The 19,356-nt window shown below is 34.9% G+C and overlaps 1 protein-coding gene across 1 annotated transcript; it reads right to left on the reverse strand.

The window, feature by feature from the left end:
- Positions 1 to 13,228: 13,228 nt before the first annotated feature.
- On the reverse strand, positions 13,229 to 17,490 carry LOC121220928 (probable glycosyltransferase At5g03795). The gene is made up of 4 exons (XM_041100817.1): positions 16,601 to 17,490; positions 16,079 to 16,362; positions 14,303 to 14,651; positions 13,229 to 14,204 (listed from the first exon to the last, which is right to left on the reverse strand). The coding sequence occupies exons 1-4, from the start codon at positions 17,024 to 17,026 to the stop codon at positions 13,521 to 13,523; spliced, it is 1,743 nt and encodes a 580-aa protein (XP_040956751.1). The 5' UTR covers positions 17,027 to 17,490; the 3' UTR covers positions 13,229 to 13,520.
- Between the last annotated feature and the right edge of the window lie 1,866 nt (positions 17,491 to 19,356).

Genomic DNA, 19,356 nt, shown 5'->3' on the forward strand with positions numbered 1-19,356 from the left:
AGAAGGCAATATCTGCTATCTTTAACCAGCTCTACTACAACCGATAGAGGCAATGTTTTGTTTTCGATCTGCTTCACTGTTAATGCAGGAAGGCAAGATCTGCTATCTTTAACTACAACCGATGGATGCAAGGCTTTGTTTTCGATCTGCTTCGTTGTTAATGCAGGAAGACAAGATCTGCTATCTTTAACCAGCTCCACTACAACCGATGGAGGCAAGGCTTTGTTTTTGATCTGTTTCGCTGTTAATGCAGGAATGCAAGATCTGCTTCTTTGACCAGTTCCACTGCAACCGATGGAGGCAATGCTTTGTTTTCGATCTGCTTCGCTGTTAATGCAAGAAGGCAAGATCTGCTATCTTTAACCAGCTCCATTGCAACCGATGGAGGCAAGGCTTTATTTTCGATCTGCTTCGCTGTTAACGCAGGAAGACAAGATTTGCTATCTTCAACCAGCTCCACTACAACTGATGGAGGCAAGGCTTGCGTCTTCGATCTGCTTCGCTGTCAAGGCAGGAAGGCAAAATCTGTTGTCTTCAACCAGCTCCACTACAACCGAGAGATGCAAGGTTTGTGTCTTCGATCTACTTCGCGGTCAAGGCAGGAAGGCAAGATCTGTTGTCTTCAACCAGCTCCACTACAACCGAGAGAGGCAAGGTTTGTGTCTTCGATCTGCTTTGCTGTCAAGGCAGGAAGGCAAGATCTGTTGTCTTCAACCAACTCCACTACAACCGAGAAAGGCAAGGTTTGTATCTTCGATCTGCTTCGCTGTCAAGGTAGGAAGGCAAGATCTGGTGCCTTCAACCAGCTCCACTACAACCGAGAGAGGCAAGGTTTGTTTTCGGTCTGCTTCGCTGTTAACGCAGGAAGGCAAGATCTGTTATCTTTAACTAGCTCCACTACAACTGATGGAGGCAAGGCTTTGTTTTCGATCTGCTTCGCTGTTAACGCAGGAAGGCAAGATCTGCTATCTTTAACCAGCTCCACTACAACCGATGGAGGCAAGGCTTTGTTTTCGATCTGCTTCGCTGTTAATGCAGGAAGGCAAGATCTGCTATCTTTAACTACAACCGATGGAGGCAAGGTTTTGTTTTCGATCTGCTTCGCTGTTAATGCAGGAAGGTAAGATCTGCTATCTTTAACCAGCTCTACTGCAACCGATGGAGGCAAGACTTTGTTTTTGATCTGTTTCGCTGTTAATGCAGAAATGCAGGATCTGTTTCTTTGACCAGTTCCACTGTAACCGATGGAGGCAAGGCTTTGTTTTCGATCTACTTCGCTGTTAATGTAAGAAGGCAATATCTGCTATCTTTAACCAGCTCCATTGCAACTGATGGAGGCAAGACTTTATTTTCGATCTGCTTCGCTGTTAATGCAGGAAGGCAAGATTTGCTATCTTCAACCAACTCCACTACAACTGATGGAGGCAAGGCTTGCGTCTTCGATCTGCTTCGCTGTCAAGGCAGGAAGGCAAAATCTGTTGTCTTCAACCAGCTCCACTACAACTGAGAGAGGCAAGGTTTGTGTCTTCGATCTGCTTCGCAGTCAAGGCAGGAAGGCAAGATCTGTTGTCTTCAACCAGCTCCACTACAACCGAGAGAGGCAAGGTTTGTATCTTCGATCTGCTTCGCTGTCAAGGCAGGAAGGCAAGATCTAGTGTCTTCAACCAGTTCCACTACAACCGAGAGAGGCAAGGTTTGTTTTCGATCTGCTTCGCTGTTAACGCAGGAAGGCAAGATCTGTTATCTTTAACCAGCTCCACTACAACCGATGGAGGCAAGGCTTTGTTTTCGATCTGCTTCGCTGTTAACGCAGGAAGGCAAGATCTGCTATCTTTAACCAGCTCCACTACAACCGATGGAGGCAAGGCTTTGTTTTCGATCTGCTTCGCTGTTAATGCAGGAAGGCAAGATCTGCTATCTTTAACCAGCTCCACTACAACCGATGGAGGTAAGGCTTTGTTTTCGATCTGCTTCGTTGTTAATGCAGGAAGGCAAGATCTGCTATCTTTAACCAGCTCCACTGCAATCGATGGAGGCAAGGTTTTGTTTTCGATCTGCTTCGCTGTTAATGCAGGAAGGCAAGATCTGCTATCTTTAACCAGCTCCACTGCAACCGATGGAGGCAAGGCTTCGTTTTCGATCTGCTTCGCTGTTAATACAGGAAGGCAATATCTGCTTCTTTAACCAGCTCCACTGCAACCGATGGAGGCAAGACTTTGCTTTCGATCTGCTTCACTGTTAACGCAGGAAGGCAAGATCTGCTATCTTCACTAATCTGTTCTCTGGGGAACATGACCTGTATAATGAACCTAATTATGCCAAATGATTAGGACGGCATGATCAAAATGAACCAAATGCTCCTAACTAGACATGTGTGAATGGTGTTTGCATGAATGTAACATTTTTTTTAGAACGATCCCGCTTAGGTTGTCATTACTCGAAGTTTATGAAGGCTTTATCACCAAAGTGTTATAACACATTCCTTCTCGACTGGCGTTTTCTGAAGAAACATTTAGTCAGGTTGCCCCAACTGTAAACTTCAAAGTTTATTCCATTAGGGCGTAAAATTTGTACCACCATTCTCCCACTGTAATCCAAGGTAGAAATATGCCTTTTCCTCAATCCTCTTTTATCACAATTCAAGGATATGGGATCTTAATCTTTTTGGTCCCTTACAACATTCCTAGGGTGTCGTATCGAAGACTCATGCGCAAATGAGGGTTCTCTTCCCTGAGGTAACCTCTTCCTATTGCTTGATGATCATTGCTTTCTTGTTTACTTAAGCTTTGGCACCAACATGGCATCTTGTCAATCAATGCATTTGACAACGAAATCCAAAGGGAAAGTCTAAATTTCAACTCTTCCTTCTCAAATTTCCAACTTTTAAACTCAGTGTGTTCTAAACAATAGTCTTGTTTCAAGCTCTTATATTATTTAGAAACTTTTCAGAGTAATATGCAAAACTTCCTTTGTGAAAGTTTTATTAGTCCATTAATCATTCTTCCAATGTAACATGCTTGCAAAAAATATAACAATGGATAAAATAGAATTGATTCGGGAGCATAGCTCGAAATGAATAAATTATCAAGAATAAAAGAGTAATTGATTGGAATATGTATCTTGAAAAAGAATGAAGTATTCCAAGAGCCACAAATTCAATATAAATAATATGAGAATTGGGTGCCCCAGATATCGCAGCTTGAACTTCTCTGTACAAACTTTCTGAAGATCATTCTGAGTTTGACATGTGTTTAGGAGATCTACATTGTTTTGTCGATGCCCAAGATGTCGCCTACCTTTCTTGTTGATTCAGGTATAACAAGATCACCAGATGCCCCAATCTGATCAAAATTTGAATTGCTCTGATCACCTCATGCCCCATTCTGATCAATATTTGAGCCGCCATTTTCAACTCAAATCCCTTTTGGCCTAAGGCGCCATTTCCGGGTTTTCTCCTTAGCCTCTCTATTTTTCATTTTTCATTTTTCATTTTCATTTTTCATTTTTCATTCTCATTTTTCATTTATTTATTTTTACTCAGAGTGCCCTTTGCGGGTTTTCACCTTGGTCCTTTCTTCTTCTTTAAACGAAGTATTTCTTGACTGGATCCGAGTTTATAGGACTAGCAATCTCACTCAGGATCAGTGCTCTTTTGAAAAATGTCTTCTTTACAACATAGGGACATTCTCGGTTTGGCATTCATTTCCCTCTGGAATCCTTTTGGAGAGGAATGATCTTTTTCGACATCCAACCCTCTCGTGGAATTCTCTAAGATGACACTATTCACTATGGGCTCGTATCATTTGTTTCTGGTACATCCGACCCTGAAGAATAGCTTTTAACCTTTTTCCTAAGTTCAACTGATCGCATCGCGATCGGATCCATTCTGCTTCATCCAATTCTAGCTCAACTAATACCCGGAGAGAAAGGATTTCAATAGGTAAAACTACCTAAACCTCGCAAACCAAAGAGAAAGGTATTGCCCCGGTACAGATGTTCGACAAGCAAGAAAGGCAAATAGTAATTTCTCATGCCAATCATTGTAAGTCTCAGTTATTTTCCTTCAATTTTCGATGTTCAACTCTAGGCAATTCAGTGGCGAATCGTGGTGTCCACTTCTGAGTTAATTTGAGACCTCAGCGATCGTGCTATTGTTTAAGCTCAATGCATTCTCCAATACCCTCTTCTCTGAAATTCTGTATCGATATACGATGACTTTGGCTCATGAAGTAGCCTCTCAAAATGAAGCAATGCCCATTAGAAGTCTTCGATAATGGTGATGTCCATGCCTCATTGTGCTCGAAATTTGAGTCGCCCTTTTCGGGTTTTCAACTCAAAACCTCATTTGGTCACAAAGCGCCCTTTGCGGGTTTTCGCTTTGGCATCTCCTTTTCTTTTTCTTTTCTTTTTCATTCTAAATTTTTCATCTAGATTTCTCTTTTTTCATTCTTCTTTCTTTTTCTCATTTTCATTTTAATCTTGATTTTGATTTTTTCTTCTTTCTTCTTTTTGTTTTTTTTTTATTTTCATTTTTGATTTTTGATTTTTGATTTTTTTTCATTTTCATTTTGACTTTGATTTTGATTTTTCTTTTTCTTCCCTTTTTTGATCTAAGCCTTTTGGGGCGCAACTACGACAGAAAACTTTGGATTTTCCTCTTTAATCAGGATGGACCCAACAACAACTTGAAGAGGTAGAAATTCGACTTCAAATGGGCAAAGCTATGCTGACTCCACGAGAAAGGCATTGCCCCGGCAAAGAATTACATCGTTCATACTATAAATTTTTGACATCGTGCTGTTGTGCAGATTTCATTATCGGCGTTTAACGCGGGGCATATCCTAGTATGATCATACGAAGACATCTTTGGACCCTAGAGGTCACTCAATAGGTGATGCTTCGTCTTTGCGGTCAGATTAATTCTAATATTCACCAAGTCCACAATTCCTTGTGAGGTAGGACCTGTCTATCCTCTCGTGCTACCATCCTCGACAAGTTCGGAGATAAACTACGATCTATGTCATTTCTAAAGCCATGAGATCCGTCTAAACACATGTCTCGCTCAAGAGGAAAATCTGAGTCTGTAGCAGTGTCACTCATGTCATTGATATCTGGGGACTCATAATAAGTACCAAAGAATATACAAAAGAAAGTATAAATTTATGAATAATTATTTATACAATATGATTATGAATGAATGATGTGGAAGAAAATCTAAAAGAATGAAATAACCAGAAATAATTATTCAAAAAGAATGAAAGAATATTGACTCAAAAAGGAATGCAAAGATGTATAACGTTCAGACATTAGCCTATTTCACAAAGGAATTTCTATCGCTTTAGGCTAAAAACAACAAAAATGTTCTGAATATTACTCTAAATAAACCCTAATAACTACATGGATTTCTTCCACAAGCTAATTGCTTAAAGCACTCCAGATTTATAAGGGCATGTATCTAACAAGGTCCCTTTTCCTTTGTATCTTCATGTATGGCATGGATGTGAATGCTTCCTAACAATTCTTCATACATCGCATTCATCCCGTTGTCAATATGATTGGGTAGATGGCTTTCTTCACTAGATGAGTCACCCAACTTAACAATACCCATGTTGATGAATTTTTTGACTAGCTTCTTAAAGGCAATGCAATTCTCTATTGAATGCCCCGTAATTCCTGCATGGTAGTCGCATTATACGTTCGCGTCGTACCATTTAGGGTACGAAGGCTGTGGAGGTTTTAAGTAATAAGGAGCAACAACATGCGCATCGAATAAGCTTTGATACAGCTCCTTATATGACATCGGAATTGGTGTGAACTGGAGCTTCTCAGTACCTGGTTTCACTCTAAATTCTTACTTTAAAAAGCTTTGATGGCTAGTGGTTTCTATCTTTGGTTGGCCCAAAGTGATTGGTTTTGAGTGGCCCATGTTATATCTGTTTGCATTATCCCATTTATTCCCCTTATTCCTCAGGGCCTTTGTAGTATTTGGGTACTCTACCCTCGATCGCTTTATTTCTGCCGAGTTATCAAGAGCAACAGGAAAATTGTTCCTCCAATTGGATCTTGGGTCTGTCAAGAAACCCACCGGTGTTGCTGTACCAGTCTGATACTATTATGATCTGATGTAAAGAGTGCCCCGTGTGGACTCCCATCCGGCTGGACTTGGACACTTGTCGGAGTATAATCTAGAGAATGGGCAAGATCCTTATTATCAACCCCAAAGTGGACCACCGAGTCCTTCCTTTTTTCTAACTCTTCAGCTGGCAGTCGATTGAACTGACTTATCAAGGTTCTCTGTAATTCTAGCATCTGATCTCTCATCTCCTGTTGAAATTCAGTCAATTGCTCCCGCATCTGAATCTGCATTCGCTCAAATTTTTCCAACCTTCATTCAATTTCTCTAGTCTTTACTTGGATATCGTAAGGGTGTTTGGTTGGTCAGTTTTCCAGGTTAGCTGAAATAAATTTACTTGTTTAGACTCTTTCAATGGATTTTAATGCATGTAATGCAATGTAATGCAAATGCATGAAATGAATGCCTAAAGAGACGTTGATTCTAATTCAATTACATTTAGGAAACTTTACTAGAAAGTAAATTCCTTTACATAAAGCGGGTATATATATAGGCTCGCCTTCATATCCTAAGAGACAACATCGATCCCTTACTTCACCTGTGTGTTAAACCTTGTTAATTCTTCAAAAGGGGTGTCTCATCTATCTCTTTTTGCTTGGTTTTGGTCGCAATCTGTTGTTTGCCTATCCTCGTAAGGCTCATCAGCTTCTTTAAGGGAGTTGGAACTTCAAAGGCTCTCGAAAAATGGTCGTGAATCCCTAGACCACGAAGTAAAGGTCACGAACTCTTTCATCACCCTTCTTGTGTTTCTCAGAATATATTCAGGCAGCCATATTGCTTTCCACTTTATTAAAGAATCTGTATTCCATGACAAGCTTTCTAATTTAGTAATCGGATTTGAATCAATATCTCTTTCCTAAGATGCAAATGCGATGCAATCATAATCAAAGCACAATAAGAGGGGTTAGTACAAAAATAAACAAGGAAAACAGAAAGTACCTAATCGGGTGACTACTAGGGGTTTGGAGTGGCTCTATCTAGGCTAAGTTCTTAAGTCCACTATATGAGGTTTGGCTCTAAAGATAAGGTACCCGAACCAACAGATTCCTCGATATTCACCCATTATAGGCTCATACAGATCGAGTTCGGTTCAAGGGAATACATTTCCCTATGGCTGCACGGAGATGAAAATCTCATGAAGACATAGGTACGGTTGTATCCCGAAAGTGATTCACTATCCTGCACGGAGGTGAAAATCTCACGAAGGACTAGTTTCTCACTCCCACTTAAAAGGACAAGACTAAACAGTCTCATGCAAAATGATGCCAAAATATACAAATCAATTTACAATAATCATGCAAACAAGCACAAAGAAAAGATCGTAATTTTTCAAATCAAATTTTTAGTTTTCAACAATAAGACAGAAACAATCAATTTTACGGTCTGACTCTCTAAAAGCGTCCCCAGTGGAGTCGCCAAGCTGTTGACACCATTTTTTTGATTGAAAACGGGGTCGACTTGGATTTTGAAAATGAAAAAGAAAAAAAAGGGAGTCGCCACCAATCCTTTTTGATAAGGTGTGATCGGGTCACCTTGAAAAGTGGTTGTTTTTAATAAACGACTTGATTTTATTAAAACAACGGTTTTGGTCCACGAAATTCAAAAAAATGGGTTCGGGGGTCGGTTACGCACGAGGAAGGATTAGCACCCTCGATACGCCCAAAATTGGTACCTAGTTGATTACTTAATATCTTAGTGTCGAAAAACTGAAAACTTTAGAGAGATTTAAAATACGATCCTTAAAAAAAACTCGGACGATATGGATTGAAATTCAAAATTGGCTATTTGGTTAAACGAGAAATCGAAACCCAGCACATTAGGGCACATTCCTCGAATTTTCAAACGCAAAAACATTGCCTTATTTGAGAATTTTTAAAAGGATATTTAGCCATTTGATTGAATGAGAAAAACCGACACCCAACACCTTAGGGTATGTTTTCTCGAATTTCCAAACGCAAAACATTGCCTTATTTTAAAAATTTTTAAAAGATATTAAACCATTTGGTTGAACGAGAAAAATCGACACCCAGCACCTTAGGGCATGTTTTCTCGAATTTCCCAAACGCTAAATATTGCCTCAATTAGAAATATTTTCCTTTTTGAAATATGATATTTATATGCATAATGGAATAATAAACATGATAATGTGAATTAAAAAAAAGAACAAAAACGAATGATAAAATAAATCAATCATGCATATACCATAGCAAATAAATAAACTAAAGTATAAAAATGGACATATAAATAAATACATAAATGAACATAAAAAATAAAGGAAAATATATGAAAATCATAAAATATAAAATATGTATGTACATTTAAGGGAAATATATATGTACGTATATACTTAAAATTATAAAAATATGAAATATATATATGTTTTAAGGATATTAAATATAAAAGGTTATGTAAATATATATACATGTATATATATAACTATGAGAATATGGAAAAATATGTACATATATATTTTTAAATTATTATTAGGTATAAAAGTTCCTTATGTAAGTATGTATATAAAAATAAGTTATATAAAAAATGTACGTGTATAATACATATATGTATATATATATGTAGAATAAAAAATATAAATAAAGCTAAAATAATATTAACAAAATAGTAACGAATAAATGAAAGGAAAATAGAACTAATGATAATAATAATAATAATAATAATAATAATAATAATAATAATAATAATAACAACATGAAATTTATTAAGAAAATAAACAAAATAACAAAAGGACTAAATTAAAAATTTAAAACAAAATTCGGGGTTAAATCATAAATAAATTAAAGGGGAAGGACCACAATGATTGCGCGAATAACAAGGAGGGACCAAATGGGAAATAATCTCGTTCCTCCAAAACGCACAGCTTCAAGGTGGACCAGATTATAAAGCAAATTAGATTACAGGGCGAAATTAAAAAAAGCAAAAAGAACTGAATTGCAAAATTATTTAAAAGCGGAAGGGCTAAAAGCGCAATTATCCCTTCCGCTAAAAACACGCCGATCCTGGCCTGGAGCGGGTCGGGCGGATCGGGTCAAAGCCAAAACGACGTCGTTTTGGTGCCTGAGAGGCCTGCCCAAAACGGCGTTGTTTTGGGGGCCTATTTAAGCCCAAATTTTTTTTAAAAAAATTCATTTTTGCCACTTTTCTAAAAAATTTTAAAACCCTTCCCTTTTTTTTCTCTCAAACCTCCTTCTTGTCCCCAAAATCCGGCTACCGGTCCGGTCGAGAGCCACCGCACCGGCCGCCGGCGCCGGCGTCGCTGTACACGGTGGCAGGAACTAAAAAATTTTCTCTTTTTCTCTTCAAAGCGCTCCCTTGGCCTCCCCGAGCACTCCAGCGCCACCGACGAAGGTAAAAATCTTTCCTTTTTATTATTTTTTTGTATTTTCGTGTATTTTTTAAAAATAAAAACAAAAAAATAAATAGAGTAAAAAGAAGTAAAAATTAAAAGAAACCTTTAGATTGAAATCGGTAACCACTTTTTTTCTGTTTCTATTTCTTTTCCTTCAAAATCTCGTAGAGAAAAAAAAAGATCCCCCATTTACATTGGTTGTTATGGCTTTATAGCCATGTTTACAATATTTTGATCTATTATTTTTTTACTTGTCATTTCTTTATCTGATTTTGCAGGCAAGTGGGTGGTACGGCGCTGACGTGAGAGGAATGGCGGAGCAGGTGATGGTAGGTAGCAATGGGAGAGCAGCGACAGAGGGTAGGTGGACGAAGGCCCTAGGTGCGGCTCACCTAGGGTGGCTGCTGTTTCTTTTTTTTTGTAAATGGGCTAGGGTTAGGTAGATTGGGCTGAATTGGGTTGCTGATTTGGGCTTTGGTTTTGGTAGGTTAGGCTTGTAATTGGGTTGAGGGTTTGCTGGGCTTTGGGCAAAATTGGGCTGTTTGGGGTTTAGTTATTTTTTGGGTCTGAATGGTTTGTTTATTTTGTAAATGGGCCCGGGCGAAATTGGGCTTCTACAATATGAACTAATGTAATAGTAATACCAATAATAACAAAAGTAATAATAATGAACTAAATAATTTTATAGCAATAATAACGAAACAGAGGACTAAATTGGCATTAAAGCAGTAATTCAGGGGAGAAACCTAAAATAAACAAAAGGAAAAGTCAAAATTACAAAGCGCGAATAACATAGGGACTAAAATAGGAAATATTCATTGCCTACTAAAACGCAGCGCTGCAAATGGACTAAAATGAAGTTAGTAAGAAATTATGCAGCCTAATTTAAATAAGCAACATAAACTAGATTGAAACCAAACACAAACAAGGAGGACTTGAAGCGAAAATATCCCTCCCCATACCAAAATGCGCGGGTCTAGCCGCAGTTGGATCGGGTCATCGGGTTTGAACAGATATGATGCCGTTTTGGGGCCACTGATTTAGGCCCCAAACGACGTCGTTTAAATGCCCTATAAGAACTAATTTCAAAACCCTAAAATCAAGACCCAATTTCAGTTTGTAAACCGACTGAAATCAGTCCCTAAGGTTACCCCTCCAGCGCCGATTTTCGCCGTTTCACCTTCACCTCTGCCCGTTCGACTCTGTTTTGCTCGGAGGGAGGGCTTCATTGGTGCCCCACGATGGTAAGTTTCTCATTCCCCTCTCTTATTTCCCCTTTCTTTTCACTCGATTAAAACAGAAAATCAAAGATCTAGAGAAAGAAAAAACGGAAGAAAATAAAGAAAGATCAAATCACCTTTCGAAAAAACCTTTTGATTTCTCTCAATATCTGTTGTATTCAATATCTCTGTGTAAAAAGAAGGATCAAGCCCCCTTTACAGATTTCGAATCGGCTTTTTATAGCCAAATCGAGAAGAAAAATAAAATAAAAAACAAAATACATCTCCTTCTCTGCTATCTTTTCCTCATTTCTTTTCTGTTACTATTTTTTGCTTTTTCTTCCTTCTTTTTTTGTTGTTGTTTTGTTGTTTGCTGCAGGTACGGTCGTACGAGGGCCAGCTGGGGCGTACGGATGCCAACGTGGCGTGCGTGGCGGTGTGAGGAGGCCACTGTTGCGGTGGCTAGAGGGCAGTGATGCTAAAGGCTAGGGTTTCGGGGTTTGGGGAATATTTTGGGCTACGTTGGGCCTAATTAGGATTGGACTGTATTAATTTTGGGCTTGTAATATGGACTGATAGACTTTTAATAAATTTTGTTTTTTATTTATTTATAAAATTGGGCCGGGCAAATTGGGTATTACAAACTTGTTAAGTGATATCATCTATAAAAAAATAAAATGAAAATAAATAATATTTTAATTTGAAAAAGAGTGTCGCCAACATATTAGGCGACATTTTTTTTTTCTATTTCTTTTCTTAATTTCTTTTTATGTTTTTTAGTTTTATATTTATATTTTAAAGTTTTTATAATTTTATTTTATTTAATAAAAATGACTAAATTGTTTAATTTTTATAATTTTATAATTTTAATGTTTTATAATTATAAATTTTTGAATATTTAGAATAATGATTAGTTGATATACTTTTGGTAAAATTGATATAAAAACGTTAGAATAAATTATTTAAATAATTACTCAAGTTGTTTAGCAAGTTCATGTTTTGGTCACATTTTTTTTTTAATTTCGTTACTTCTGTAAAGTGAATTTTAAATTCTAGTCACTCCACCATTAAATGTATTTGGTCACAAATAGAATGCCGATGTAATATTCTTTTGATTGGTATAATAACAAATTTTACTCCTAATATTTTACACATTCTATCAAGTTGATTTTATTTCTAAAAAATTCAATACATTTTGTCCTCAACGTTTATACCTAATCAACTAAGTCACTATTCTAAATATTAAAAAATTATAATTATAAAATATTAAAAGAATAATATCATAAAATAAAACAACTCAACTATTTTTATGAAATAAAAAAAAAGTGAGTGAAAGGATGTGACCTTATATGTTGGCGACACCCTTTTTTTTAATTAAAATAATATTATTTTATTTATTTTTATTAAAGTATTATTTTTTATAAGTAGTGTTGTCTAATATATTGACAATATCCCTTTTTACTTTAATTTATTTTCGTAAATAATTTATTATTTCATATTATTTAAATAAAAAAACCCTTGAAAAGGACATAGTACCGTAAATCTACATATCTATTATATAAAACGAAGAAAGGGATGTTTCTTATGTTGCCACATAGCAAGCTCATTATTCTCTTTGGTAACCTATTGCTTCTTTCTTTTTCTTGTTTTTCTTTTCTTTTGCATTTTATAAAAACAGTTGAATATCATATTTCGTCATTCAAATACGGTTAATTTTAATATAATTTAGTGTCTACACATTTTATAATGTTTTTAATTAGATTAAATAATTAATGTTATTAACTTTTCGGTTAAAACATTACATGATATGATTATATATAATCTGAATATTTTAAGAGTTTTAGAGATCAACATGCGACTTCTAATTTCTTTTAAGTTTACATCACGTTTTTTTATATGATAAGACAATGGCTAAATTTCAATTTTACCCTCTGAACTATGTTGAAAATTGAGATTTAATTTATATACTTAAATTTTTGATATAGTTTAGTCTGTCTATTTTTATAATATCATTGGTTAGTCTGGATGGTTAATATTGTCAACTATTTCAATCAAAATGTTGACCTCAAATTTTCTCAACAATACTATTCCAACAAAAATAAATTACTTTATTGCAACAGTTCTGGATGATTGTTCTTAAGAAAAATCATAATAAATATTTTTAATTATAATTTTATTGTGATATGACTATCAAGTAAATAGGTTTTTTTTTAATTCACACCAAAGAATTTGATAAAAGAAGTTTAACCGTGATAACAAATGTACTTGAATTTTGAAATTCAAAAATTAGAGAATTATATTTTTGAAAATAAAAATGATGGAACTAAATTTTAAATATGTAAAGTGTTTATCCTTCAAAATTTTACACAAACAAATAATTAAACAAGAAACGTGGATAAAAAATAATAATTTGTAAATAATTTAGTGTCCAAGAATTACCTAGAAAGATTTACATTTCAGATGAAATGATTCATAAATGGTACATGAACTGATAAAATGGGTGGAGTGATGTACCATGAAATTACTTAAATATTATTATCAAGTATCATTAATTTATATCTCGTACATCATCATATTAAAATTTCAACCGCAACAACATAAAAAGAGCTAGGCCTAAATCAATTAACAAAATAACTCCCTCGAAACAAACAATTCATGATGCCTCAATTTTGGAGTCATTTTCGTCTCTGTCTACGCATAACTTACTATGTTTCCCAACAAAACAGAAGACATAAATACACATGCACACCAAAATTTTTTAATTAATCTGGTCGAAACTATTTATTACTTGAAAATCCAGCCATCAATTAGCCACAGCTCCATGGTCATCGGTGATCCTAACGTTGAGTCTTCTAAGCCAAACCGAGTGTAGGATCATGTGAAACACATCGTATCGCTTAGGCGGAGAATTGAACTCGAAATGCCTTCTGACTTGCAACACTCTCCTCTGCATTCTTATGTATTGCCTTGTCGATATATTCATTAATATTTCCTTCAGTTTCGGGATGTCATCCACTGACACCGTCACCGAAAACGACTTCCATCGTAGAACATCGCTAAATGGTGCCACGTAACTTTTAGATATGAGCACTGGAACACATCCATTGTACAATGCCTCCACAATCCTCGGGCTTGCAACTTCGTAACCGCTTGGACAAATGCAATACTTGCTATTTCTCATCATATCGTAGTAATTGACACCTCTTGGTAGGTATTTATGTACCTTAATGTCTTCATCCTTGTCTTCCCAATGCTCGAGTAAGACCGGTCTTATCGGACCATGAACCCCTCCTGCAAAGAAGGCCAAGATTTGACGCCGAGAAGCTGATGGTCCACCCATCAAACCGGTTAATTTATCAGTTATGAGATTGATTTCTGGAATCGAAACATCCTTGACGGGGTTGAATCTTTCAGAAGTGTTGGCGTTGCATAGAGCTCGAATGGAGTTCTTTTCTAGGTAAGGAAGTGAAAAGCTAGCTTCTGGCCCCTACATTAGAAAAACCACACACATCTCAAGCTCAAATTGAAATCAACTAAGAACATGAAACGATAAAAAAGAAAAAAAAAAGAAGAAAAAAACCTAACCCAATCATGACATGCGAGCATGAAATGATCCGCGCCGTGGCTCCGATTCCAGTAAGGGTACTTCTGAGCAACAAGATTGATGTAGTCCACCACTGTCCTTCGTATGGGACTAAAATCACGCGAGTCCCGTGAATAAACGAATCGGACCATCTTTGCTACACTGAATGGAAGGTAAAAGACCTGAGCTTTCTGGGGATCTTTAGTTTGAAATTTGGTATCAACATCCAACTTATAAATGAAATTTCCTTCCATGGAATATATGCTCTTGCAGGGACCGTCATGAAACACAGGAGGTTCCCCTTCTTTGTAAACAAACACCTTGAATTGTTTCTCCATTTCCAGGTAGCTCCTATAAATTACAAAGAATTAGAGATTATAGGAACTTTAGGGTAGCAAACGCTGGTAAATGAATTACCTAAGCCTCGAATTCCGAATGCCCATCCAATATGGGATTTAATCTTTGTACTTTAAAAATTAAAAATTCAATCCTTCCACATTTTCAATTTAAAAATTATAGTCCAATTATTATCGTTATTGATAATTTCTGTTAAAATTTGTCAATTTAACATATTCATTTTCAGTCAATCATATCTCATGTTATATGAGAACATATAACATTGATAGAAAATATTTATGATTTTGATGACAGGATTGAGATTTTTAGATCAATAAAGTAAGAGGGCTTCAGTTTTAACTTTTAAAGTATAGACTAATTCTCAAATTTTATACAAGTAAAGGGACTAACAACATATTTTAACCATATTTTGTGGAAAAAGTAATTGGCAAAATAAATAAGTGTAAGTAAAAAATTTAACATTCTTGTTTGGATACAATTCCTATTTTTCTAACTACATACTCAGTCTTCTTGGTTGTTTCAATCCATGAGTCACAAATCCCCATCATTCAAATTTTAAATAATTTCTTTTAAGATATAAGTTTAGGATTTAAGTTGAAGACTTAGGTTCTAGAATTTAGGATTTTAGGTTAAGATTTTAAATGTTCTAAAAAATAATAAATTAATTTTTAGAATTATTTTAATAATAAAATATGTTTAGTATAAGGGAAAATAATCCTATCTTAAATTTAAAAAAAAAAAAAAGCAGAGTGGAGATAGATGTGCGGTTTGGATTTAACACAAAGTTCCTTGGGACTTGGGGACTATCAGCATGGTGCTACGGTCCGGCAGGATCGAATTGATTATCCTTACTGTTTTTTGAAATGTCAAAATTGTGTATGATTTCCATGTGGGAAAATTTCCATATTTGTGCTTGAATTGTCAAAAATGTGTATGATTTCCATGTGGGCAATTATCACATCTTAATAGCCTATCCTTTTCAGACACTGGGCTTTCAAACTCTACATGGGACGACTTGTCCATCCTCACCTCAATGTCCCATTGCTGCCACTCAACCCTGTTTACGAGTTTTCCTACCCATTTCGCAAATACAGACCCAAAATCTTAATGAATAATGACCCAATTCTTGCAGGTAACTAATCATATGAATATCATCACAACGAAAGGGGAAAAAAGAATCTTATATATCTAAGATTAAGAGATATGTTGCAATGTTTCCATGCTAAACTTTCTATCAATATCTAGTTGATCCTGATTTCTTTAGTTATCTGTTTCTTCACTTTTTTCTAGTTTCACTCTGTTTGAAACAAAAAAAGAACAAAGGTAAAGGTCTTTTTCATTCTTTTCTGCAGTTTTTCTGACATGATTGTGATTCCAAGTTTGAAGTTTCAAGTACAGGAATAAAGAGGATACAGACATACCTGTGAAAGGCCTTTGCATCCCAGTACATAGGACCTACTGGGACATGGTCAGGATCCCGTAATTGACTCCCATTTTTAGCTTCTCTTATGGCCGATCGAGCTCTTTGTAGACCAGCTTCAACCTTGTCCAATTTGGTTCGAACTTGTCTGTTGTGCTTTAAGGGAAGAGCTATGGTTTCATTCGAGGATGTTGTAGCATTATTTGGAGTCCCGTTAATGGTAATGTTTAAGTTATCTGAGTCGGTAATTGAGGTGTTTAAGCTACTATACTCCTTTGTTTCGTTCTGTTCAAATGAATCCAACAAGGGAGTTATTTATGTGTGATAAAAAAACTACTTCTCTAAAAAGGAAATTAAAGGGAATACGACAGCAGGCAAGAAATTGTGCTGACAATGACAAGCATTATATCATGAGAAGAATCTAACAGTGAGAAAAAGATAATAATAGTAAAAGAAGATAAAAAAAAGAGGACAAATTCTACAAAGGGAAATTGCATGAAAGAGAAGGAAATTAATCACTCACTAATTCTTGAAATTTGGTGACTGCTTCAACAGCAGAAAGTTGGGGTGAAGCTGAGCGATTAACAGCAACCTCATCTGAGTCAGACAGTGTCGCTTCTCCCGAGCTGCCTCCAACATCCACCGTCTTGACCACCCTGGAAGGCAAATCCAATACTTGTTGGCTGCTTTCAGCATACACAGATGCACCGAGCTTCTCGCTGCTATTTGCCGCCGCCGCCACCGCAGAGGTAGAAGGAGGGAGGCTATAAATCAAAGCCCAAGTTGAGTTTCTTGGTACTAAAACAAACACAATGAATGATACCAGAATCAAGGGAACTATAAAGAACAAAAGCTTGATTGCCGATGAAGAAGAAGAAGAAGAAGAAGAAGAAGTTGTGGGTGTTGAAAAGCAACATGCAAAGCAACTTTTATTCCCATCCCTACCCATCTCTCAGTTTGTTCAAGGGAATCTCACTATCTATCTAAAATCTGTACTTTGCTTTGCTTTGTTATCAAAATCTTCATCTCTCTATGTCTGAAGTCCCTTACTTTGGTATTGATTAAAGAGGGTTTTGTTGTTTTTCATTAAATGGGAAAATTGAGGGGATGTCTGATAAAGAAAGGAACCAGGTGGAAATAAAAGGGGTGACACAAAGCTTCATAACTCATGCCAAGCGTCCTCAGTTTTCCCCCCTCTTTATTCCAGTTCCGACATGCAAAATTTTTATTTCCAATTCCACCCCTCTCCAATCGCCGAATCTCTATTTAATTCCCCCCTTCACGCGCCTTTGCTAGGCGTGCTTCCTGCTCCGTTCTCACATCCTCTGCCTCTCTTTCCAATCCTTCCTTCCATTGTTTTCAGTTTTTTTTAAAGTTAATATCCTTTATGAAGGTTTTTTTATTATTACTAATTTAACAACCACTCGTGTAATTCACAATTTCTTTTATCTTTATTACTTTAAACATATGTATTTTATTAATACTAATATAATAATTGGTATTTAAATTTGGTATTTTTTTTTTCAATTTGATATCTAAACTTGATACTTGTTCTCAATTTGGTACTTAAGTTTCTTTTTTTTACACTTTGATACATAACTTAGCAAATTTTCCTAATTTGGTATTCAAGCTTTATTTTTTCAATTTAATACCTAATTTTGTCAAATGTTACACAAATTACCCCATTAATGGTGTTAGTTTTTTATGAGGGAAAAAAATAGCTACATATAAATGACATGTGATAGATGATAGGAATTTAGTGGCAGGAATGATTACACTTGTTTGGAGTTTCCTCTGTTTTGCTAAGCAATATATCTAAATTTCATTTTCATTCAAGCTGAGATTACTTTAACTGTTAATGGTAAAAATGATTCATGAGGGACTACATGCTTAAAACATGGTTTAGTCTTCACAAAGCTCTTATTTCTACAAAAATATTGCTAGTATAAGAGGAAATTCATGTTAAAAAAATGTGTTTTGAGCTATACTTAAAGAATGAATATTAAAAAAGAAAATAAGAATTTTAAAAATACAATAAAAGAAATCCAATGTGTTAATTAAAAATAAAATAAAAGGAATTGAATATTTGAAATACAAAAATAAAATAAAATTCTATGTCAACTACCACATGTTGATCATACCAACACTATTAGTATATTGACATAATTTGTATAACAGTTAACAAGTTTAAGTACTAAATCAGACACAAAAAAAACTTAGGTACTAAATCAGGAACAGCGTAAAGATTAGATAACAAGTTGGAATAAAAAAAAAACTTAGATATCAAGTTAAAAAAAATTTTAAATTCAAGCACCAAATTGGATAAAAAAAATTTTAATATTCAAATTAAGAAAAAGAATAGAGTCAAAATACCAAATATTATATTAAGTCATCATTAATATCAAAAAATGGTTTTATGTTTTCTTTTTCACTAGAAGTTTGAAGATATAAAAATCATATATATTTTATAAAAGAATGTACGAAACATTTAGTTTTAGGTTAATTTATGTTTCTGTTTTTTTAGATAAATTATTTTATAAACTCTTTTAATCACATCATTCATGGTCTCTTTCAATTATTTAATACCATTTCAACAATTTTTTACATGTCATTGATACATAATTTTCATAATTTTTTTACTCGGAACCCTAAACCTTAAACCTCAAATCAGAACCCTAAACTTTATATCCCGACCTAAACCATGAATATTAGGATTCATGTTTTAGGTTCCGAGTTTAAGGTTCGGGGTAAAAAATTACCCAAATTATGTATCAATGACATGAAAAAAATTTGTCGAAATGTCGTTAAATAATTGGAAAGGGACCATTGATGATGTGGTGGAAAAAGTCCATAAAATAATTTATTGTTTTTTTAGTTATATTTAAAGTGGGTCTCGTCTTTATAATTAAGTTTTAAATATGATTTTCTTACCAATTTTAATTAAAATTTATTTAGATTTATTAATGATAGTGTATATTTACATTAATTAGATATTTAAATATATAAATTTTAAATTGATAATTACATTTGCTTTATTGATAATATATGAAATTGTACGTTAACATATAATTACTTTCTAAAAAAATTTCTCATTAATCAACATCGGTGTTAAACATGATATGATAGTGACGATGTATAAAAAACTCAAAATTTCAACCAATACAATATATCATTATCGATTAATTATTACTGGTTTATATTTCTTAACCTATCAATCAAATATGATTAAAAGATCTTTTAAAAATATATAATTATAGGATACAAATTTATTATCCTATA

The sequence above is a fragment of the Gossypium hirsutum genome, chromosome D09, assembly GCF_007990345.1.
Source record: "Gossypium hirsutum isolate 1008001.06 chromosome D09, Gossypium_hirsutum_v2.1, whole genome shotgun sequence".
Classification (NCBI taxonomy): Eukaryota; Viridiplantae; Streptophyta; class Magnoliopsida; order Malvales; family Malvaceae; genus Gossypium; species Gossypium hirsutum.

Coding starts and splice junctions, on each gene's coding strand:
- LOC121220928 (XM_041100817.1), bottom strand. CDS start 17,026: ATGGGTAGGGATGGGAATAAAAGTTGCTTTGCATGTTGCTTTTCAACA. Junction 14,652..16,078: donor GATGCAAAGGCCTTTCACAG/GTATGTCTGTAT, acceptor TGTAATTTATAG/GAGCTACCTGGAAATGGAGA. Junction 14,205..14,302: donor TGCTCGCATGTCATGATTGG/GTTAGGTTTTTT, acceptor TTTCTAATGTAG/GGGCCAGAAGCTAGCTTTTC.